We start from the raw sequence: 24961 nt of genomic DNA, 5'->3' as shown, positions 1-24961 counted from the left end.
CTAAATCCTGACTACCACCTTGCCCAGTGTCCAAGGGCACTGATGGAGTAGGGGGAAGGGACTAAATGCCTGTTATGACGTCATAATGCAAACCATGCCCCTTACATATTTATATACAACAGTGTGACACAAGTATGAAAGGGGAAAGGTTGCATTATGACATCACAATGCACATTTTGTCATTTTGGTGTCATCATGGTTAGGAATGGATGATTTCAAAGTGCCATTAATTCCAATATGGAAATATTGTTAATTAATATATTAATGCATTATAAATGGGGAACAATAAGCACAAATATATTACATAAGAGAATGTTAAACGATTCATCTTTCCAAGCTAACATTTCTCTGACACAGTCAAATGAAACCTGTCAGTTGGATTTTTTAGTTTCAGCCATTACAGTGTTAAGTCTGGGAAGAACGACTCATTCAGAACAACTGTATTTTGTCATGGATTTTAAAATCCCACTACACATAAAATATTATTATTTGCCTCTTTCCATAAATAAGCCTCAATCTGTGTTTTAAACCAATGAGAAAGGCACAAAAACAGCTGCAAAGTTTTACACAGTATTAATTTTGAAAGGAGATGGGAGGGGAAAAGTTAGAGATGACACAAGTAAGCATTTATGAAGCTGGCCAGCTGTGAAAACAAAAAGGAACATGCTGTGTCAAAATGGTATTCCTTCACAATAGAAGAAAAATTCAATACATATCCCTCACACCCTCCTTTTGTATTTGTGGAAGTATTGTTGCATTAAAAAAAAAAAAGCAGAACTGGCTTGTCTGCAATTTGTGCCAGCCTGAGAAGAGACATTGCTACATTAAGAGAAGTATTAAAGACATGCCGCTGCAATGATCCAGTTCATTAAAGGAGGAACATCTCTTTTTCAAGTTTGCCTGGAAGCCTAGAAAAAAAGATACAGCTGCTTTAATAATGAGCAGAATGCTGCTGTACATGTGTGAGTCAGCTCACTGAAATAAGTCTTAAGGCTTTGAATGTATTAGAGAGGTTATTTTAGAGGCTAAACCAACAATTCCACAGTCACTGTTGTGAGAGGGGTGGCTCTATAAATCATTTAAATAAATAAATTCAGAATTATCCACAATAAAAAAAAATCTGAATAATCTGATTTTTTCTGAGTAGTTGTGGAACAATCAGGTGGACTCAGACTTGCCACAGTCTTCTCCATCTAGGGCAACTTTCCCTTTTCTTTTCCCTGACTGGCTCTAAAGAGAGACGTGGTATAAGGGAGAAACTGCATGTCTCTCCCTCCTTGGCCAGTTCAAAACCCTAACCCTCTTCTACCTGCAAAGGTGGTCTGGTCTTTGCTCCTTGCAATGGGAGTTAGGAGAGGGATCCTTCTCTGTGGAGGAGAAGGTTATAGAGGCTGATCCTACTTCTCCCCCTTCTTCTACTTCTTGTCTCCTTGAGGCTTGTTCCCGTTAGAGGCAACAAGATGAGATTTCTCACCCTTCCTGTTTCTCCTGGGGTAAAGGTGGAGTCTAAGGCTGCAGCCCACCTAGGTACCTCACGGCTTTCCCTAGGGGGTCTCTGGGGAGTTACTGGGCCTTCTTGAGGGGATATTACCTGTCAGCCAGTTTAATATTTCAAATGCTACTGTTTCATTAGTGAAGGATAGTGGGTTAAGGCAGCATTACTACCATCCATTTTCTGTGGTACTTGGGCTATCTGGCTCCCACAAGGAACAGCAGTGAACCCTCTGACAGCTATGAGAGGCTTGTGGTATTGGGTCCTCCTGGTGGGGGGGAGGTGATACTCGCTGTGGAAGTGAGGGTGCATATTGCTAGAGATCAAAGCCTTACTCAGTACTTGGAAAGATCCTCCAAGGTATCCCCTCACAGTGAGCTGCTGGCCATTTTAACAAGGCAGGCAAAAATGAAGAAAAACAAATGAAGTACAAAAAAAGTGAAGATCTGTGATTGAGTTAGTTAGCTTTGGCAAGGCTCATGGGTGGACATGCTTTAAGGAGCAAGGAAGGACTGGCATGGGGAAAGGAACTGTCTCCTCTCACAGGAACTGATGCCAGGTTCTTTTCCAGTTTTGCCTCTGGAGTGAGTAGAAGGGAGGGACTCACCTCAGAGTACCTACAGGAGAACCTGGGGAGCAACTGAAGCCAAAATAAATAATGCTCTGAGCTATAAGGACAAAGAATCAACTTCCCAGGTAGCAATCAAAGCTTACTTACCTATTCTAGTAGGAAAAATGTCCTCATTGTTAATTAGTGTCTCAATCCAGTCCATCAGCATGCACATGTAATGAGGTGCTGAAAGCTTGGTGGGTCTCTTGAATCGATAATCATCCTGCCATCGGTACTCATACTTCAGACCGCCAGACATAATGGGGCAACTCTTCTCAGTGCAGAATTCAGATATGGTCCCATAGATGAGATTTATCCTGTTGAAGAAGTCCACAAGGTGCACTGCAATCCAGTCATTGATGTTCTCCCCTGGGGGCAACTGGACTACAGTCTTTAAGTCTAGTCCTGATTTGAGGGAAGCTTGGGCTTTCTTGTATAGTTCAAACCGCTGGGTGCCTGGCTCAAATTTCTTACGGGGGCGAAATGTTTTGTCTTTGTTAAAAACTTGCTTAAGGCATAGAGCCATTCTGATCTGGGATTAGCCAGGGTGGCAATTATTTTTTTCAAGGGCAAAACTTTCAAGCAGAAAAAAAAATAAAAGTAATTTCTGAGAAATAAATACACAGTATTTTAACAAGCAGTTCTTTTTCAATCTTTTTCAAAGTCCTTCTTGTTAGCTCAACTGTCCAGCAGAAGGTACAAACATCAACCACATTTAAAGTGAAGTGCAGTATCCATGCATATATTTAACTTGAAGCTGAACTATCTTCTTATCTCTTTCCTGGTTTCCATCAGTCTGGAAATATGGTAGGCAGCAATGGTCTAACCTGAAATGAAATCCCCAAAGAAGAACTGAGAAAGAAGGATTCAGTATAGTAGCTTGTGTCAAGCAATGGACATGTACCTAACAGGGTAAAAAAAGACCACTGTATCAGACTGGAGGCCTATCTTATCCAGCACTTTGTTCCCATGGTGGCCAAGCAGATGCCTTGGGAATCACATTTTGAAGAGTAACCACCAGAAAACCTCTGTACTTAAGTTGGATTGGGAAGCTGGAAAAAAAATTACAGAAGGAAACAGTGGCAAAACAATTCCGTATTGTTCCCTAGAAAACAATCTGGAAGTGTTCATGAAATCACCAGGAGTCAAGCTCTGTGTGGAGACTTGACCTTCATATTCTTCTGTTCATGTTTCTCAGAACAGGTACCAAGAAGCCTACAGTTTCTGTTACTGGAATTTAATAGGTAAAATGTGCTGTGTGAAGAATATGGCTTTGAAGAGATGCTTTGTCAAAGCACCTCCACAAAACCACTTCTTGTAAGGTAATTTGCCAGACTGAGGCTGATGAAGATAGAGAGCAAAGTGAGATGCTCCATTGCTTTAAGACAGTGTGATCCATGAGTTGAAGCATCTCGCTGAAGTGCTTCAGAAGCTGCTCAGGGAAGAATTAATTTTATTTCCCCTGAGTCTACCTCTATTGAGCTTCATCAGATGATCCTGAATTTTAGTATATTGAAAGAGAGAAAACTCCCTATCCATACTATGCATAATTATATATACCTCTATCACGACTCTCCCTTATTTTATGCACAAAAAGACCAACACATGATCAATTTTCCTCACAGAGAAACTGCTTCTGCCACTTTTCATTTTTGTTTCCTCCCCCTGCCACACTTTTTCCAGCTCTGCAATTTCTATTACTGAGAAGTAGATATTTGTTTCTTTTTCCTTATTACATATTTAATTCTTCTTTCTTCATAGGAGTTCTTAGTGATATAAATGTTTCTGTTCCCCCAACATCCTCACATCAGTTCCATGAGGCAATTCAACCCCCTTTAGAGTATGACCTTGGACCAATACTTTTGCTTCAGCTTCTGAGTTAGACAGAAGCCCCAGACCACAAGTGAATGTTAAGGCTGTGAGGGATTTGAGGTAGAATTTCTATGTATCAGATGTGCACATTATCCTCAACACCATAGATGCTCTAGCCAAACGGAGGCTCAGTTGGGGGTATATGCCATGTATGGATGAGCCTGTCTTTATTTTAATTTGTGGGGACATTTGGTGGTAATTTGGGGGAGGGTCTTTGCTTTTTAGATTATGTTAATCCTATTTTGCATTTTACCCTACAGCTTTTGTTAGTTTCCTGTCTCAAGATAGCATGAAACAGAACTACTAATTTTCAGCAAGCATTATTGGCAATCACACCAGAGGTTACTACCAAAGAGTTTTGGGGCCCACATGAGATTTTTCACCCCATGTTGCTCAACTTGGGCACTTTTTTATATTTTATGAAGAAATGTAAAACCACATTGCAGTAAGTAGACAGATGTGCTTTACTTTGTAGGAATATGTTACCATAACTAGGAATCCAAGTAAAAGGAGAAAAACGCATATTGGGGACTTTTTGTGTGTGGCAGAGCAACTTATACACATCCTAACTCATCATCTCATTCAGTTAAGGACATATAACTTTAATAAACATACTACATCTGAAATCCAGGTACTGTGCTGTTTTAGTAAAAGTCTCCAAAATTGTGTCAAAATGGAGAAAGAAAGAAAGAAAGAAAGAAAGAAAGAAAGAAAGAAAGAAAGAAAGAAAGAAAGAAAGAAAGAAAGAGGGAGGGAGGGAGGGATATGTGAGGTGACCAGACAACTTGCAACCAAGGTATCCAAGATGCTCTCATGTTAACATATATTTCTTGTAAGAATCAGATTCCTCTTAGTTGTGCCAAATTGCATCAAACTATGCAAAGTGACACCATTTTGCTTTGTAGACCTACTTTGACACCAGTTGCTGAAGCAGCCTGCTTTTTAATATTACTTTTATTAAAAAAAAATTTTAACAAGATGAAAGCAATACAAATATTAGAAAAGAAACAAAGAAAATAAAGAAAAATAGTGAATAAGTCAGAAAGAAAATAGAAAAAGGAAAAGATGATAAAGAAGTGGCTTCCAATCTTTTTGACAGAAGTTATAAATGCATTTATATTTTAAAGGGGCTTAGATCATTTTGTTCTTCTATAATTTCCTTCTTCCATAAGCTACCCCTTCTAATTGTCAAACCCATAAATCACAAGTTTTTTTTTTTCTTTCTTTTTTCAGCAAAAAGTCCATAAGGGGTTTCCAGTCAGTGCTTCAGTCTGCTTTGAGGCAGCTCCCCAAGGCAGAAAAGAAAGACATTCTACCTCATTGGCTCTAATACCTCACGACTTGACACTGTGCTGGGTCCCATTGCTTTATTTCAGTGGAAATGAGTTCTGTGCATGCAAGGCACCAAGAGGCACTCTGATGAAGCCTCAGTTAAAACAAAGCACCCCTTCGGCTCATTTTCTACAACCCCCAGAATTGCTTGTGAAAACTGGAGGGTTCTCTCCCCGTCCCCCCGGTAGCAAAGCAGAATCGCTCATTTCGTCTCATCAGTACTCTAAGATGAGGACAGAATGAAAACAGAGAACACTTGTATCTGTTCATCATTGCACAGAAGCTGTTTTAAAACGGAGGGTCAGATCAAAGTAATATCTCAAGGCATTTCTAAAAATAAGTTTACATTTCTGGTGGGAAGCGGAGAGGTTTCCTCAACAGCTGTAGTGTCTTTAACCCAAGAAGAAAACATTTTCGTTGCTTTGTCACTGGTTTGGCCATTCCCTTGACGTCTCCTGGGAATGCAGATGTTTGGCAGTTCACATAGTTTTGTGACTCAGTTCACATTTACAGGCCTCTCGGGCTTCCAGCTGTAATTCAACAATGTCCCAATGGAGAAAAGCAGTATGTTTTTAACCCTGGGAAGTCTTGAGGCAGAAATGCCAAGCACTGTTCTCTCCCAAATGCCATGTGTTGAATGAACAGGGACGTGAAGGAGGAAGACTTGATGCATTTTGAATAGGAATGCCACATTCAAATTGTGAGAGTGCTGCATAATATCTGTCTACTTCACTTTTCAGCTTTTGGGCTAAGATCAAGTGTGGCGTCTACCTCTGGCAGTACTGCATATCAGTCTAGGGAAGGTGCCATTTCTTAGTAAATATATGTTTTCCCCCTTACTGTATATATGAATTTTCCATCTCAGCAGGTGGCAGCATCTATGCAACCTTGGCCAATCCAGAAAGCTAAGCAAGGTTGCCTCTGGCTAGTACATGGATGGGGGATAGCATCTAGGAAGTCCAGAGCTGTAGGCTAGTCTGAAAAGAAGATAATGACCAACCACTTCCATGTTGGATGTGTCATACCTGTCTACCAAATTGTTTCCTTCATGGTGCAGAATAGAGGAAGGGTCAACTGGTCTTGTACTTTCCATCTCTATTCTGCAGCTGTTATGTACATAAAAGGTTGAAAGCTGAATAACCAAAAGCCACTCCTTTTGGGACCGTCCATGCTAATTATCCATACCATTGTTTCCAGGGATTTGGAAAATTCTGTCCCTGTAGATATATAGATATTGAGACTGTAGATTGTTGTTATTAAGTCCTCTGCTTTTTTACCTCTTGCCTCACCTACCTCTCTCTCTCCTCTCTCTCTCTCTCTCTCTGCTTTTGCCTGCCTTTTGTCCCCTTAACTGTTTTTGATTTTTTGCTGATGTTTGATAAATAAACATCAAGCTACATTTTTGATTGCTGTACTGAGAGTCATGTGTGCTTGCTCTGATATGGAATGTGTGAGAAGGCAGGGAGAAGTGAGGGCCTCAAACGAACCATGTTTGCTAGGGGAGAGTGCTGTGCACCATGGGGCAGCCTTGGGGGGGGCGGCAGGAGGGAGGAAAGACTGCAGGCAAAAGGCACGTTCGCACCAGAGTGAAGAGAAACGGCAGGGGGCGGCTGTCGGGTCAAGTGGGGATTGGAATGTGTATTGCGCTGATTGGATTCGGAAAGTGGAATGTCTGCGGTTTTGCGGTTAATTAGCGGCGCTCCGGGGCGGTAAAAAGGTGAGATTGTGAGCCAAGCCCTCGTAGGAGGGGGAGGACAGATAGGGGGTATAAAAACCTGTCAGACCTTGCTTCGGGGTTCCTCCATTGCTGCGGGAGGGACCCACCTTTGCAAACGTGCCCAATAAAAACTTCTGTCTACTGGACAACCGAACCCATGTCTGTCGTTTTCTGACAAAATTGGCGAGCCAGCCAGGAGTCCTCGACGTGGACCGGACTGTGGGGAACCGGTGAGTAATCGGCCGTAACACCCCGTTGAGGTGTCTCCCGTTTTCCCCGGAGTCGGGTCCGGGACGGGACTCCAATCGCCAGTCAGACAGAAGTAAAGAGGAAGTCGGCCGACGAGGGGACCTCCGGGAGGTCTGGTGAGTACAACCTACCCATAATCTCGGGGAGATTAGCGTGGTTACGAGGCGTTGGACGCCGCAAGGGGACAGAAGAGTCCGGGACCTTCTGTAAGGTGGGAAACGTAGTCAGGAAGGATGGGTAAGGCGCAGAGTAAGAGTGTAAGGCCAGGGGCCAGTGGGAAAAACGCAGTAGGGGGAATCCCCACGGATTCTCCATTAGGACAATTGTTGCAACAATGGGAGACACCCTGGTTGTGTCCATTCACCAGGGGTCTGGAAAAACCGACCATGATAACTTTGTGCACTAAAGAATGGCCAAAATATCCACTAGTGGACCCCGAATTCCCCTACCATTGGGATACTCTTGGAATCCCCAGTAATTACTGGGTGACCCAACTAAAAAACTACATTGTGGAACATAAAATGTTAACACAGGAACCCTATGTGGAAGTCTGGTTCCATGTTCATTGGGAGGGGCCTCGACCCAAGATAGCCAAAATTTTTGTCCAAAAAGAACAGGAGGATGAGGAGGACCTCTGGCTGACTGGACCTCAATGGGGGCCGCCACCTCCTCCTCCTCCTCCTCTTCCTACCGCTCCCCCTCCGGCGCCCCCACCCTATCCCGGGCTGCGGAAAGAGCTGGACCAGCTGAACCAAGACATTCAGAACTTGCCCTTTATTCTAAGGTCGGCCAGTGCCTTCCCCGTCCTGGAGGTCCCGAACGGAACGAACGCACAGGGGGTGGCCGTCACCAGTTACGTAACGGTTCCCATCAAACCCAGTGAGTTGAGGGAATCAAAAAAAAAGACCCTCCCTCGTATGCAAGAGAACGCCCATACCGCTGCCGAACAATTGGAACTTTTTCTCGGCCCGGTGGAATACTCCTGGGGGAACTGAATTACATTTTAGCCCACCTCTATACGCCAGAAGAGAGGGGCCAGATTTGGCGAGCTGCGCTCAGGGCTTGGGAGCGAAGGAATGCAAATGTCCCAAATGCCCCGGCCGCGAATACTAAATTCCCTCTGGCAGACCCAAATTGGGATCCCAATAATGCTGAACATTGGGAGAACATGAGAGGAGTTTCCCCCTATACGACTAGGGGGGTCATGGTTCCCCAACCGGGACCCACGGGGAACCCTTGGTAAACATCACGGTGGGTCCCACCGGCGAGGAACAGCAGTTCCTCGTGGACACCAGAGCCTCTCGAACATCGCTGTGCCAACCGATCCCAGGGATTGCGAAATCCTGGGGCGCGTCGGTATCGGTGATGGGGGTGGGAGGCTCTCCGGTCAAGGCAAACGTACTGGAGGAAGTGAGACTGGAGTGGAATGGGAAGGAGGTAACTGCAGATGTGTTACTGATCCCACAGGCGAGAGTGAACCTGCTGGAAAGGGATCTAATGGGTAGTCTAGGAATAGAGTTGTGGAATGTGGAACAGGCAGAAAGGATGTGTTTGTTGCGGGAGGCGGACGTGGAGGTTGTGAACCCTGAGGTATGGGCAGGGGAGGGGGGGTGGGTCGGTTTCGCATAGCCCCAATTAGCATCCCCTTGAAACCAGGGGTGACGGGTTTGCGGCAAGCCCAATACCCGCTGTCCCGGGATGGGAGGCATGGGCTGAAGCAACAACTGAGATGGACGGTGCTGCCCCAGGGGTACACCGAGAGCCCCCTCTTGTTTGGACAGGCATTGGAAGAGAAACTCCAGGGGTTCCGGGCCCCGGGGGGTTCTCGGGTGCTGCAGTATGTGGATGATTTGTTGGTGTCTGAAGAGAAGGAAGTAAAGGTGAGAGAAGACTCAGTGGCTTTATTGAACTGGTTGGCTGAGGAAGGATTGAAGGTGTCAAAAGGGAAGGTCCAATTTGTGGAAAGGGAGGTCAAGTATTTAGGACATGTACCCCGGAAGGGCGAGAAGTTGATTGATCCTTCTCGGATACAGGGGATAATGCAGTTGAAGCCCCCTCATACTAAAACGGAGGTGCGGCAGTTTCTGGGTCTAGTAGGATATTGCCGGCTATGGATAGATGAGTACATGAGCAAGGCTCAGTTTCTGAATGAGAAGTTGAAAGGATCATCTGACAGGGTAGAATGGACAGACGGGGACACAGAGAAGTGGGGAGAATTACGAAGGAGCCTGGTGACGGCCCCGGCTCTGGCTCTACCGAACTTGGACCCCCCCTTTCACCTATACGTTACAGCCCATGGGGGAACTGCCATTGGAGTGCTGACTCAGAGACGGGCTGGGAAATATCAACCAGTGGCCTTCCTGAGCAAAGCCCTAGAACCAGTGGTGAGGGGATGGCCGACTTGTGTGCAGGCAGTGGCTGCCGCTGTTGTGTTAGTGACAGAAGGGAAAAAAACTCACTTTTGGGAGCCTCGTGATTGTCCATTCACCCCATCAGATCTTAAGTGTGCTTAGTCAGCAGGCGGCTGCTTGGATGACAGAAGGGAGGATGTTGAAATATGAGACAGTTCTCCGGATAAGTCCTGATGTGGTGGTAGGAACAGACAGGAATTTGAACCCAGCGGAGTTTCTTGCGGGGGAGCGGAAAGAATGGGAGCCGGCGGAGCACGAGTGCTCCACCCTGTTGCAGCTGCAAACAAAGACTCGGGAGGACCTGCAGGAGGTCCCACTGGAGGAGGGTGAGGTCTGGTTTGTGGATGGGTCTAGCCGAGTAGAGCAGGGACAAAGGAAGTCAGGATATGCGATAGTGACGGCGGAGGGAGAGACAATAGAGAAGGGGGCACTACCAGCGGACTGGTCGGCTCAGCTGTGTGAAGTGCACGCTTTGAAACGGGCACTAGAGTTGGGAAAGGGAGTGTCCCTCACCGTCTACACAGACTCGCGATACGCCTGGGGAGTAGTGCACACTTTCAGGAAAATTTGGCTGGAACGGGGTTTACTCACAGCTGCTGGAAAGGGAAGGTTGCAGGGAGGAAGCAGGTCATTGGGTTACAATTGAGGGGACCCCAGTAGTGAGCCGTGCTGACATGAGGGGGATGGTGGAGAAACTGCACGAAGGGTCTCACTGGGGGTGCAGGCTTTGGTAGACACTGTAAAGCCATGGTACTGGAGCCTGGGGGTTCGATGGGAACTCCACACCCCTTGGCATCCTGACTCCAGTGGGAAAGTGGAAAGGGCCAACGGGGTGTTGAAGCAACATCTCACCAAACTGGGATTGGAAACAGGGCTATCTTGGACAAAGACACTTCCGGTTGCCCTGCTTCGAATGCGGACAGCCCCTCGCAAGGATGTGGGGGTCTCCCCGTTCGAGTTGATGATGGGAAGACCTTTCCTGGCTCCAATGGGAGAGCCTATCCCCGAGCTAAAGGATGCCTTCCTAAGAAAGTATCTCTTGGTACTGTCACAATCTCTCTTGTCTCTAAGAAAACAGGGACTCCTCGCTCAACGGCCCCCTTGCTGAAAGACCAACACCCCCACAAGCCAGAGGATTGGGTCCTGATAAAGACGTGGAAGGATGAGAAGCTGAAACTGTCTTGGGAGGGACCATACCAAGTTCTCCTGACAACTGAATCAGCGGTTCGGACCCGACAGGGGGGTTGGACCCACTACCATCGGGTTAAGCGAGCTCCCGACCCCCGACCGTGGACTGCCCAACCGGGAGACGGACTCAAAGTAAAACTTAAAAGGAACTGAACTAAGGCAGGGGAGGAGATGACCAACATAAAGGCGTAGAATTGGCACAGACAGCTTTGATCACTGGGGATGATCCCCGTGGGGGGGGGGGGATGTTCTATCATTTTGGGTCTTCTCCCATACCAAGACCCTGGACTAATCAAAGGCAAATGGCTCTAAATCTCTTGGGGATAACCAATGCAACTCAATGTGTATATTTCAACAATACCCAGAACCGTACCCCCCATTGCCCTCAAAAGGTCCTGCTTTCACTTGTGGAGGGGTCTATAATATCCCTTACGCCTCAACCCCTCTATACCTACCTAAAACTTTCTTTTTGTTATGTGGACATGAAGCTTACACCTATGTTCCAGCCTATAGTTCAGGGGGCCCTTGTGCCATAGGGCGCCTGACCTCTCTATATGCCCTGCCTCCAATGCAAGCGCACCCATCAAAAGAAAAAAGAAAAAGGGAGCTGCCATCTGATTGTGAGAGTGATGTGACACTCTTGTCCGAAACAGAAGCCATGGCTCTGGCTCTCTCCTTAGTAGGGGTTCCTGCACTAAGCGGAAGAGCTTACCTGGACCTAAGGAAGGTGGCCTGCCTCCTGGCTAAAAGTGTCAACCTTACATCCTCTCTCATTGCAGCCCTCACTGAAGAAGTCACTGAGATCAGGAGGGCGGTCATTCAAAATCGGATAGCTATAGACTATCTCCTATTAAGGGCAGGACAAGGCTGTGAATCTTTTCAAGGTCTTTGTTGCTTTAACCTAACCAACAATGAGAATTTTATTGAAGCAAAACTAGCCAAGTTGAAGACCTTAGCCTCTCGCATATCCGAGGATCCAGAGGGATGGAATTGGTCGTGGCTCACTAGTTGGTTACCTAACTTTGCTTGGTTAAAACAACTTTCTGTGCTAGCTATTGGCTTCATTGCCTTACTGGTCCTAGTATGTTGCTTAATGCAATGCCTCCCTGCTTGTGGGAATTGTCCCAGTGTGTGAAGCCCCGGGTCCGGGACGAGGGAGCAATCCTGTTAGCCAGGTTTGAGGCCCAACAGAGGCGGGAAAAGAAAAAGGGGGGATTGTGAGAAGGCAGGGAGAAGTGAGGGCCTCAAACGAACCATGTTTGCTAGGGGAGAGTGCTGTGCACCATGGGGCAGCCTTGGGGGGGCCGGCAGGAGGGAGGAAAGACTGCAGGCAAAAGGCACGTTCGCACCAGAGTGAAGAGAAACGGCAGGGGGCGGCTGTCGGGTCAAGTGGGGATTGGAATGTGTATTGCGCTGATTGGATTCGGAAAGTGGAATGTCTGCGGTTTTGCGGTTAATTAGCGGCGCTCCGGGGCGGTAAAAAAGGTGAGATTGTGAGCCAAGCCCTCGTAGGAGGGGGAGGACAGATAGGGGGTATAAAAACCCGTCAGACCTTGCTTCGGGGTTCCTCCATTGCTGCGGGAGGGACCCACCTTTGCAAACGTGCCCAATAAAAACTTCTGTCTACTGGACAACCGAACCCATATCTGTCGTTTTCTGACAAATGGATATTGGAATTGGCTGGGAGTGTGGTGGGGGCAAACCTAACTGGAAATTACCCAAGGTAAATTTTCCAACATTCCATACTGTGTCAAGAAAATAGTTTGGGTGTGTCCATGAAAGTCACTAGGAGCCACACTCGACTTGAAAGAGACTTTAGTTTTTATATATGAAACCCATTTACCTCCCAGTTTTCAATTATTGTTATGTCACTCTTCCTCCCAGAAAGCCAGATAGCTGCAGTGGGATTTTTTCTTCTACATGTATTTGGTTTTGAAGTCTTGAAAGTGCTATATCCTTTGTAATCACACTGGGAAAGGTCTACAAATTGCTGCTACAAAGTGAAATGAATCACTAGACACACTGAACTATAACACAGGCCTCCTCTAACCTGTCACAGGGCAGATGATATTATTAGCATTAGCATTAGAATTTGCCAGAATTGAGGCTGAGAATAAATTGGCAAGTGTGACATTTTGTCATAATAGCTTTATATATATATATATATATATATATATATATATATATATATTTCACACACACACACACACACACAAACACGCTCATTGGTATACCTATGAAGTGGTTTTATTAATTTTATTGTAATTTCTTTGTTTGATTGTTGTAAACTGCCCAGAGTCATTGAGAATCAGGTGGCGTACAACTTTAATAAATTGTTATTTTTATTAAAATGAGCTGCAATATAGGTTCAGGAGTTGAATGACAGACAGACAGACAGACAGACAGATAGATAGATAGACAGATATGAGAGAGAGAGAGAGAGAGAAATCAGCCAACCCCTGAACCTATATTGGAGCTCAGTTTACCACTTCATAGGGTCATTACATTGCATTGCTACTCCTAACTAAATCTGGTTGTAGCAAGAGGAAGCAAGGGGAATCATGAGGAAGTAGTGCTTTTCAGACTTTGCTGAATCTGACATTTCTGCATGTTAGAGCAAAGTTCTATTATTTGGTTATTTCCTGCATAGGGCTGTTGCTCCATTATTATACCCTTTATTTAAATCGACTTTCTGGGGAGAAATTATTTCTGAATGTTTAGGCTACAAGCTGTGCATAAAGCTAGTAGGAAACACTTCCACTGCAGCCAGGACTACATCAGGCAGTTTATTTTTAGAACATCCCAATTATTAGTCCCTGAAAGGATCTTCAAGGCAGATGAAAATAACAGAAGTTTTTAAAACACCTGTTAAATAAACAATTAAATGAAAACACCCTAACACATTTATTAAAATGAATCAAAGATAAAGAGGAAAACACACATTGGCAGTAATTATCAGAATGATATCAGAATCATGGGCGCACTCCATAGTGTCTCTGGAAACACTGGCAATCCTGCTGGTGACACGTTGCTTACATACGACAGCCAGTCAGTGAATTCACTATGATGAGGCGTGATTCCACTACCCTTCAGGCACAGAGCACATTCAAGACAATACACATTCCTCCCCTTGTGAATAGTGGGTGTGGGATGATAAGATTTCAACAACAGCAGCACTTGGGCGGGGGGGGGGGCAAAGCCACATTTCAAATTTGGGTCTCCTCCCCTTTCTGCAACAGTGTCAGCTGTTTATTTATTTATTTGTTTTTAAAAAACTAAGCAAGCAGCCTAACCAACATCACTTTGAGATTATTAAGAGTATTAAATTCAAACTATACATGTAAATTTGGCTAAGGTATTACCTTTGAAGGCTTACATGCTGCACCATATTCTGTTCTCTTGCAATAACAAATAAGGAAAACTACAACCATGGGGAGGGGGGAAGGGTCTTTATTTTATAACTTTGCCAGATACTTCCTTCAAACAAAGGACTGACATGGCCAGATGAATAATCTCCAGGAATCCACATTCCAGGTTAACTTCCCCTGTGAGTCTACCCCAGTGTTTTTCAACCTTGACAACTTTAAGATGTGTGGACTTCAACTCCCAGAATTCCCCAGCCAGCATGTCCACACATCTTAAAGTTACCAAGGTTGAGAAACAGTGCTCTCTCCTATATTCAGCAGGTATTGTAGGTGTCAAGTGGAATACACTTGATCAAGTCATTCAAAGTACTTCCTGGTCAGTTTAAATGACTTTATGTTAAGCTACTCCCTCTTCCTCAAAAAACACAAAAACAAGCAAAACAAACAAAAAAGCCCTGTTGAAATATATCTTCAAGTTGGGGGCAAGACCCAGAAGATCTCAAAAAGACCTGGCCAATGTAATTACTTGAATTGAAGACCCAGGAAATCATCAGGACTGTAGGATGGGGAGGGGTTGTGGGGGGGGGGGAGTTGCAAAAAAAAAAAAAAGCATGCTGGAGAAAAGCAACGACAAACCATTTTCATATTGCTACCAAGAAAACTACATGCACACATGCATGAAATCTTCAGCTGTTAAGACTGCCTCAAAGAAGATTTAAGTTAGAAGTTGGTGAAGAGTAATGGTCAGACCATACTAAAGTTTTCTATGTCATCAAAGGCTAGGCACTGAAATCTTGGTTTATTCTGTGGTTTGAAAAGCAGCTGATTATTTCTGACTTCTCTCTTCTTGGTCCTTTGATCAAACTACTGAATTGGAAACCAGAATGGATTTAGGGCTTTTCTCCACATCTCCTGGGATGTGCTTTCCTCCCATCCTCAAGACAGGAGGGATGGATATCATTTCAAAAACTGTTGCTCCCACAGCATTCTTTTTGTTGTACCTCACAAACAAGGCCAGCAAATTTGCTACCCTCACCTGAAGATGCGGATGCAATTGTCAAAGGCTTGCAGGAGAAAAGAACCAAGCAGCTGGAGAGCTGGACCATAAAGAAGGCTGAGCGCCGAAGAATTGATGCCTTTGAACTGTGGTGCTGGAGAAGACTCTTAAGAGTCCCCTGGACTGCTAGGAGGTCAAACCAGTCAATCTTAAAGGAAATCAACCCTGACTGCTCATTGGAAGGATTGATAATGAAGCTCAAGCTCAGATACTTTGGTCACCTAATGCGAAGAGAGGACTCTTTGGAAAAGACCCTGATGCTGGGAAAGATTGAAGGCAAAAGGAGAAGACGACGGCAGAGGATGAGATGGTTAGATAGCATCACTGAAACAATGAGCATGAAACTGAGCAAACTCAGGGAGGCAGTGAAGGACAGGAAGGCCTGGCGCAATATGGTTCATGGGGTCACAAAGAGTCGGACACGACTTAACGACTGAACAACAACAACTGGATCCTCCTCCAGGCAAACCAGAATGTTTGCTTAGGAGGTTGTACTGTGTTTTCTTTCTTTTTTTAATCTTTTCTTTTCTTTCTCTTTTATCTACTCTTCTATATTTTACTCTATCTTGAAAATTAATAAAGGTTTTTGTTTTTTTTTAAAGGAGGTTGTACTGTGTTTTCCTATGGGAAATACCATTTTCCTACTGAAACTCTTTGATCTGCCTTTGGCAGCAAGCTGACATCAAGGTAGAGGCTCCATTAAAAGGACTTGTCCTCAACCAACAGCAGTCCATCTCATCCCTGGGGCAAAGAGGGTATGTACATGATGCCATTTACTTTTTGCCTATCTGGTCATAAGCATGCACCAGATTGCTGGCTATGTTTATATACATGCAATCATATACATGCTTATATGAACCTGAAATAGATTAAAGGAAAACTCTAGAAAGGAGGGTTGTCATCCTCTATGTGCAAACCTTAGGTCTGGATTCTGGTGTACTGAGGCTGAGGTTCATGAAATAATATTAATCTTTTTTAATTTTCTTTTAATTTTGTCCTTTTTTACCTCTGTAACCCTCCAAAAGCTGCCACGCAATTGCATTTTGATGTGACAGAAAGTGAGGGATCTATATTAATTGTCCTTTTCTTTCTGCTTTTGGGAAATGCAGAGCAGCTACAAGTAAGATGCTTGAAGAAATGCAAAATTCCACAGAGCTGTGAGAAGAATGAGGCTGTTCCCTCCCTGAAGAGTGCAAAGCAAATGTAAGTGGAATCTGCAGAGGTAAGCACTCCATGGATTTGCAATGCCCTAGGTCGTGGTGTGGCAGTAACCTAGTAGTTGTCTGAGCCCAGACTCCTTAGCTAGAAAGACACTCATCTCTCTGACTGCACAGCAGACTGAGAACACAACAGTTATGATTCATTTCCTTTCCATACATAGTACTCAACCCCGCAGTAGTTTTTGGATATGACAAATGTCTGCTTCCTTGGCTATGCTATCAATTCATATTTTCAAGTCTTCACCATATATTCCAGGATTTACAATAAATAAAAATGTGTCATTTATTTATATTTGATTTGATTTACAATAAAATCAACTGAGAATCAGCTGATTGCTCCAATCAAGGGATTCTCGGTGACACCCAGCTCCCCAAATCTGTAATTTGGGATTAAGCATAATCTTGTGAGTAATTACTCACAAATTCCCACGATTTTCAAGATAACATAAGCACAGTTACAACCATAGGGTCTTTCCTCATTTGCACCTAACCATTGCATAAACATGCTCTGGCAATATCTTTTTTCCTGCTATGTCCCCATGACATTGCCTTCATCTCAGTACCAACCAAGTGACCTAACACCTCAGTGCCAACCTAAATGACCTAACAGGTACAGCTAAGCTTAAGTCATTAGCTGTACCTGTTGGGTCATTTCCTCACTACTGACTTTCAGGGGGTTCATAGCACCACCAGCCATCACTGAAGTAACAGAAATCATCTCCTCATTCATGTTATTTTGTCATTACAACATGTTTGGATGACTCTAGAGCAGTGTTTCTCAACCTTGGGAACTTTAAGGTATGTGGACTTCAACTCCCAGAATTCCTCACTCAGCCAAACTTAAAGTTCCCAAGGTTGAGAAGCCCTGCTCTAGATGATGCTAGATGTTGCTAGTAAGGAAATTAGTAGTATTTTATTCTGACCTTTTCCTCTGGTAGCTTCAAAGTGTGTAAAATCTGTTAGGTTTTCTTATTTATTCCTTGGAAGGAAGTCAGGTGACTACAGTAACTTGAAAACAAACAGTAGAGCAGGCCTGGGATTGGCAATGAATTTCATTCCACTGTGTCACTATGCTCGATCAACTCAGCAATGGGGAAAGACCTGGCACTCAGCAATGGCAGCAACGCTTTCCCTCTCCTAACAGCCCCCATGCAGGTAACTGGTTTCTTTCAAGCAATTTTGCCCAACATAATGAGATGGAAGAGGCAGAGTTTCTGGAAACCACCTGCTTTCCTCCTTCCTCTGAGCAAATGGATGGTTTTGCACTAACTGATATATATATATATATATATATATATAATTTTCAACAAATCTGACACAACTCTAGATGCATACAAGGCATCCAGGTCCACAATTCAGAATGCTTTCCTTGCTTGTGTGAATATTCTGACCAGGAGCCAACTACTGCCTGGACATTTGGAGGCAGATAGAGACATCGTAGCTGCTTTTTGGCTGGAAATTTTCCCCTGTCTTTTAAGGCCATGAGAAAGTGACTCTCTGAGACCTGCTGGAGAGAGAGCTCCTAGCATTACCAGTCAAAAAGTATTAAAGCTATTCTCTTTTTCTAGCAAAATGTTGTGGGTCTGTGCGGAAGTAGCAGGAAAACACTGTAGGCTTATGAGTAGAAGATAGCACTCTGTAGATTTCCCTCCCCAACTGAATTATCAGTTTATGGTCAAGCACAAAAGTTACGTTAAGCAAACATTTTGTATACTCTGGGATGGAAACTGTGAGGAAAATGAAGGCTGCCAGTTCCACAAAACAACTTTCAGTTCTCACTCAACCTTTCTACTACGCTCCAGAGCAGGCAGGCCAACCTTACAACAGGCTAATGGCCATAGATGTGAGGCAGGAAGTAGCAGCTGGCTTAATTGTTTTTCTGCTGTGCAACATGAATGACCCTTCCTGTTCTGGTCCCATTCCTCTGTCCCAGTTTAGGTTGCTGGTGGAGATGCCAAAGCTATCCTGAAACCTACATAGCCCTAGTTATAAAAATAAGGGATACACCTCACCTACCCACCCCAAACCTCCCCCAGGAGCCAACAAAAATTTGCCATTGAAATGTAATTTTAATGTGACAGATGGGAAACTAATGTATTAACTGATATTTAATTTATTTAGGTTGGGGGAGGAGTAGCTTTTGTTTCAGCCCCATCTACATTATTGTTCTGGACCTATCCATTTTCAGAAATGCAGGCCCTAATCTGCTCAAAAGTTATGTATATCCTCGGACTGATACAGGTTGTGCAGGATATAATTATATACCTATCTGTATGTGTGTGTGTGTGTGTGTGTGTGTGTGTGTATGTATGTATATATATCCCACCATTATGCCAAATGCTTTATGGGTTAGAGTAGAGTGGCCAACACAGAAAAAAGATTCAAACAAATTGGTGGGGGGAGTTTTGCTCATATTCATATCTTCCTTTTTCAAAGTTAGGAAAGGAAGGATATGCAAATATGTCCTCTGCTTTATATATGTCATTGGACCAGAGCTCAGTTGCTACTAGTAATCCCTCCTTGCTGAAAACAGTATTCATTGCCATGCCTATATTGAAATAAACAGACTCAAGTGAAGAAGAAGACATTCATCCACCACCTCTCCAGTTTTAGTGTGGAATTTCATGATTACTTTTCCCAAAGTACATCAAGCATAGTGCACACATAGATACAGATTTACTTCCAAACTTCAGAAATTGATGCTGGAAAAGTCAAACAGATAGACAGCAGTGATTTCTCCATCTCTGCTAAGCCCTCACCAAATTCCATGGGATAAACAATTGGGCAAAAGTCACTCTTTCCACTCCACCCCCCATTCCTACAACAATTTGCTATACAACCTACTTGTATTTAATTGCATGTTTGTGTGACAAGATATATAGTGATTCAGTATACATGTGGGCATAGGCACAGTACTCCTGTCAGCACCTCCTTAAATACATATTTTCCTGGGATCAAGCAGTTGCTGCCAAGTGAGTTCAGAAAAAGAAAGAGCTTCATTAAGAAGCTGCTGACAGGTGTGACTTTCATGTCCACACACACTCTCTGAATCAGTTTCCTTTTTAAAACCAGGTTTCTGCACAGCCCTAATACACACGCTTTTTTAAAGTGTGCAGGATATTAATAATCATATTAGCAGATACTAGCAGAGGCAGAGGGCCCCGCATGTACCTGAACCATTTTGAATTGACTGGACACTTCTCATTCCATTCCTCCCTCATCTTCTTTGCAGATTGTGGTAAACAGGATTGGAAGCCCCAGCAGATGTGAGCTTCTTACAACCTACAGAGATTTCTGACAACTTTTGTCCCAATAGCACAAGAGCAGGTCTATGAAAAGTTCCTTAAACATACAAATAGTCCTTGTTTAGCAACCACAACTGGAACCAGCAACTTGGACGTTAAGTGAAGTGGTCGCTAAGTGAAACTACAACTGTACTTATGATCTTCCTTCAGCTTTCCTTTGCTTTACAGACCTGCAAAGGTTGTAAATGTGCGCATTGGTTGCGAAGTTACTTTTTCATCACCATCGAAACTGCGAATGGTCGCTAAATGAGGCAGTCACTAAACAAGGACTACCTGTATCCTTAGAAATTAGAGAAACTTTTCTGGATCAGAAACTTGAAATAAAGTAATAGCTTTAATGTGACAGAGTGATTAAGGCTGACAACATAAATGAGTTTCCATAGCTTATGGAGGCAAAGCTAGTGATTTCCAGCTCATGATCCCTGTTGACCTTAACTGGTACTTAAATATGTATATATACTCAGATCACTCTCCCAAGAATGAAAGCAATACCTCTGTTTCCATAGCAAACTGCTATTCACTAAATCCCTGTCATATTACTTCATGTTAATTCCTTTATGTGAACATAAGAAGCCACCTTCTTGCCAATTGCTTTGCTATCCTCTTCTCACTACTGTGTATATCCACTTCCCCTATAAAATTTGTTAAGAAATTCACTGAAGTAAGTTCACAACGTATGTACAGACCCCCTGCTAAAAAGAAAGGGCTGACTTGATGGTATTTCCCAGTTTTCTAGATTCCACGTAAATTGACTTAGGGTAGAATTCATAAAAACATCCTTTTTTCATATTACAACAATTCTCATGTGACAGAATAATTAAAACTGGGAGCTTAAGTGAGTTTCCATAAATAGAGGCATATCAATGATAAGCGTATCACTTGACTGCTAATGCCTGAAGAGGTCATAAGAAGTGTTCCTCCTCTGAAAGCAATAAAGCAAGAATCTCATGGCTAGAGGTATCGTATCATTACCTCATCTGTGAATCTCTGTTCTTTGTGGGTTTCTCACTTTTGTTTTCATTTCACATTATAGACATTCCTGTCACATCTTATTTAAAAATCCCCAAGATCGTGGGGGAGGAATTTATTGTGGCTGTTCATAGCAATGACTAAGAAATAACATCACCAACTAGATTAAAAAACAAAAATCTATCGTGATTTCAAATTGTTCCTTGCAAATCAACGTTTGTTATAGATCCTAAGAATTATTTCTTTCCAGACACAAGTCTTTCTTGTGCCTTGCAAAATGACAATCTGGAGATTTTCTCCACAACTCTCTATCCCTCCTTGAATCAGCAAAAAACTATAGTGGCAAAACTGTACCACTGCTGTTCCCTCTCTTACCTATAATACCTCTGTTCCATGTCACTACAGTAACCCCATTTGCTTCACTCCAAGATAATGGGTCACAAAGTAATGAGTAATCAATATTATACATTTTAAGGCCACTCTTGAGCTGTATCAGAATAAGGGGAAAATGCTATTTAGCCTCTCCCCAGCTTTCACAGTCATGGGCTGGGGACAAGGTGAAAGCAGTGTTGTGGGACACAGCTGAAAAAAGATCTTGCCCTGGGATGTTTATCCAATGGTTAGTATAAGTATATGCAACTTATTCTTGTGTGGGTTTCCACACCAATAGTCTCTCTTTCTCTTCATCTCTCTCTGTATAATATGCTCTATGTTTGGAAATAACCCAGAAGATTCAACTGGTCCAGAATGTGGCAGCTTGACCACTGGCAGGTCCATCACACCCTTGCAAGAGAGCATTTTTCTTGAAGTCACTTCACCAGTTACCAATAGGTTTCCAAGCCAAACGCAAAGTGCTGGTATTACCTACAAAGCCTGGTATGAAACATCTGTACCTTTGGAGAACTCTGCTTCTCCTTCCAAGAACTCTGGCTGAACAATGATTGCCATGAAAAGAAAAAAATGAGATTAAAAAGAGAGGTATAAGATGAAAGACTGAAAACGTCAATTAAATCCATTAGAAAAGCTCTGTTTGAAAGCATTTTTAAGGCTAATAGATGTGAATTCGAGCTATACCTGAATAAAGAAAGTCTTCTTGGATTTAGATTTTGAAAAAAAAAAAAGCATAATTACTTGGTTGAAAATGTATGAATATGTATTAAGAAACAGCAAAACAGAAATTAAACAGCATTTTTCAGATACACATATTGTACATATCATTCTGTGCTGCTAACACCAAATCTTGGCTGGAGGGTTTAATATTACATATCACAATTCAAGACATTTATAATCAGGACAATAAATGAAGTGGAAGACGATACTCAAAAGTCTAATCTCAAATAATGTTGACTATCAAATTAAAACATTAAATTAGATAAACTGTTGACTAACAAATACTAACAGAATTCCCCAGTTTCCAGTACTAAATATCTTTGAGATCAGTAGTTAAATCCTCTAGAGCAGTGGCTGGAGAATTCTGGGAGCTGAAGTCCACACAACTTAAAGTTGCCAAGGTTAAGAAACACTGATCTAGAGAGATATGAAGGCTCTTATATATCAACTATCAATAACCATTCTGCTATTAAATATGAATTGTCAATTACATATTAATTAAATGTTGAAACTGACTATTATGGTAAATATAGGCAGATATCATGAAGATTTAGAGGAACATCAGGGCTGGGACAGAATTTGGTTTACTTACAACAATGTATGGCATAAAGCCAGTTTAGTGCAGTGGTTAAGGCATCAGGTTAGAAACCAGGAGACCATGAATTCTAGTCCCACTTTAGGTACAAAGCCAGATGACCTTGAGCCAGTCACTCTCTCTCAGCCCTAGGAAGGAGGCAATGGCAAACCACTTCCAAAAAAGCCTTGCCAAGAAAACTGCAGGGACTAGTCTAGGCAGTTGCTAGGAATCAACACTGACTTGAAGGCCACCCAAAAAAAAAAGCATAGGGCTACCAGACCTGGGCTACAAAAATCTGGACAACCTGTAACTTTTTGCTGCTAACTAGTGGTTGTCTAACGTTTTGCAGCCTCCACCTGGAAGCTTATCATAAGGCTGAAAGAAATCTTTTGTCTGTTGATTGTATCCATTTACAGTTCTTTTTCTGAAAGGGCTTGCTGAGCTTTTACCCCTTTGATCATACTGCAATTTGAATGCAGAATTTGCTTTCACGCATTTGCTTTCCAGAGACCACTTATTCAGCTCACTAAATACAGTGGAAAATTCCATAGCTTGTTCCAAGAAAATGGCTGTCAAAGAAGAGGTCATTAGCTTGTGTGTGTGTGTGTGTGTGTGTGTGTGTGTGTGTGAGTGAGAGAGAGAGAGAGAGAAAGAGGGAAAGAGAGAGGGAGAGAGAGAGGGAGAAAGAAAGGTTGGAGAAGAAAGGAAGCCAACTACATTTGCCTGGCAGGAACTGAGTCTTGAAAAAAAAAAAGCCAAGACAGAATTGAACACTAAAGGCAAAAAAACTAGAAAGTTGTTTTTGCTAGTACAAACTGTTTTAAAAGTCTAGCCAATCTGGAACCCAAGGCAATGTTTCTATATTACACAAGTCAACACAAGCCCAAGGCAATATTGAAATCCAATATATTAAGAAATACATTAATTCTGTATTGTCTGACTCTCCAAACTTAGTCATACTTGGACTAAATACATTTGAACACCTTTAAAAATCTGTTTGGAAGATTTTCCCTAGCTTCTTCCACTGGAGTGTTGCTGGAAAAGAACAGAAGCACTGCTGGTGATGGAATAGAGTCTCTGCACTATTGATTCCAGGCTACAAAAATTATATATTTTCTTGAGTTTACCTTCAAACAAATGTGAGTAGTATGGGCTGAGAACTTTGATTTGGTCTTTTTTTTTTTTTTTTTAAGAATAGGACTTCTGGTAAAAACCAAAAGGTTGTAGGAAAGTTTGAGAGTTGTTTTAAACTGAGTTAATAGCACTGAATTTTTTTTAATCTTATATTTGTAATTACTATCAGTGCATGTTGTGCTTATTTATTATTGAAACGCTGGGTGTAGAAGGTTGAGAGTTCCTAATCTAATCCTCTCCAAAATATTGAACTACAGCTTTCATCATTGGTATGAGTAGAGGACAAGTTATATGACCTAACAATACCATACCAATGATTAAAGTAGAAGTATAGTAACGTCTGCAGGAGAATACCTCTGGTTGAAAAGGAATTATGGTTGGTCTAGAACAGGGGTTCTCAAAGTACGGCCCACAGGCCGGATACAGCCCGCCAGGGTCATTTATCTGGCCCGCCCGCCTGACTGGCCGCCGCTGCTGTCTGTCAGAAGTGGAAGTGTCAGGGCTGTGTCGGGAGCTGCAGGCGATGCCCGAGGAGGGAGATCGCAGAGCCGGACTATTCTATATGACAGGTATGCCAGGTCCGGCGGCTCTCCTCCTCTCCTTAAACTATAGTCCGGCCCCCCAACATTCTGAGGGACTGTGAACTGGCCCCCTGTTTAAAAAGTTTGAGGACCCCTGGTCTAGAATGTTCATCGCATTGAGGTACTATTTGCAGTTATGCCAGCCGACACACAGTGCCATTTGGCACACTTGCTGCACACTCGCCCTCTGGGGGAGATGGGCAGCATATAAATGTAATAAATAAATAAATAAACCATCAATGAGGGCGTGCTCAGTTAGCATATCAACATTGCACTTTGAGACCAGGTGATAAGGCCCTGCAGCCTCCTTACATACTGGGTGAACATGTTCTACTTCACACTGACTTTGGTTCCTCAATGCCTGACCCAAGTGTTTGTGACCACTGTAGACTGAGCAGTGTGCTTTGAACTGGGAAAAAAGACAGTACAGCTCTGTTATGCTTTCTGCAAGTGAAAAAATTAGGAGGGTTATAGTAGTGGACCTATGTCACTGTGCTACTGCATAGCTCTCTATCCCTCAAGATCCATGCACTTGGCATGAATATATCTGCTTAGGAGAAGTCTCTGCTCTTTCAGTTGTATCTGGAATCTTGCGTACTTAAGCAGCACAGTCCTACTGCTTCCACCCATGGAAATCTTTTCAGGTGGAGAAAGTATGAAGGTCCTAGATATGAACTGACCATTCTCAGGAACAGTTACGATCCAGTTGCGCCTGGAGATGAAAGTCTCAAGCCAAATTCTTATTAGGAGCAAAAATGATATAATTAAATTA

At 43.1% G+C, this 24961-nt stretch overlaps 1 protein-coding gene across 1 annotated transcript in view; it reads right to left on the bottom strand.

Moving 5' to 3' along the window:
* Nucleotides 1–24961, bottom strand: part of MOB3C (MOB kinase activator 3C) — a 51175-nt gene that overhangs the window by 23428 nt on the left and 2786 nt on the right. Inside the window, exon 2 of the mRNA XM_088154230.1 lies at nucleotides 2211–2929. Within this exon, the coding sequence (XP_088010356.1) occupies nucleotides 2211–2628 (418 nt within the window). The 5' untranslated portion in view covers nucleotides 2629–2929. The remainder of the gene's footprint in view (nucleotides 1–2210; nucleotides 2930–24961) is intronic.

Source organism: Python bivittatus, unplaced genomic scaffold (genome assembly GCF_059951505.1).
Source record: "Python bivittatus isolate LINGU-HERP-01145 unplaced genomic scaffold, Pbiv_v1 ctg000700_np1212, whole genome shotgun sequence".
NCBI classification, from domain to species: domain Eukaryota; kingdom Metazoa; phylum Chordata; class Lepidosauria; order Squamata; family Pythonidae; genus Python; species Python bivittatus.
The sequence above is the reverse complement of the archived record's forward strand: the minus strand, read 5'-3'. Positions and strand labels throughout refer to the sequence as shown.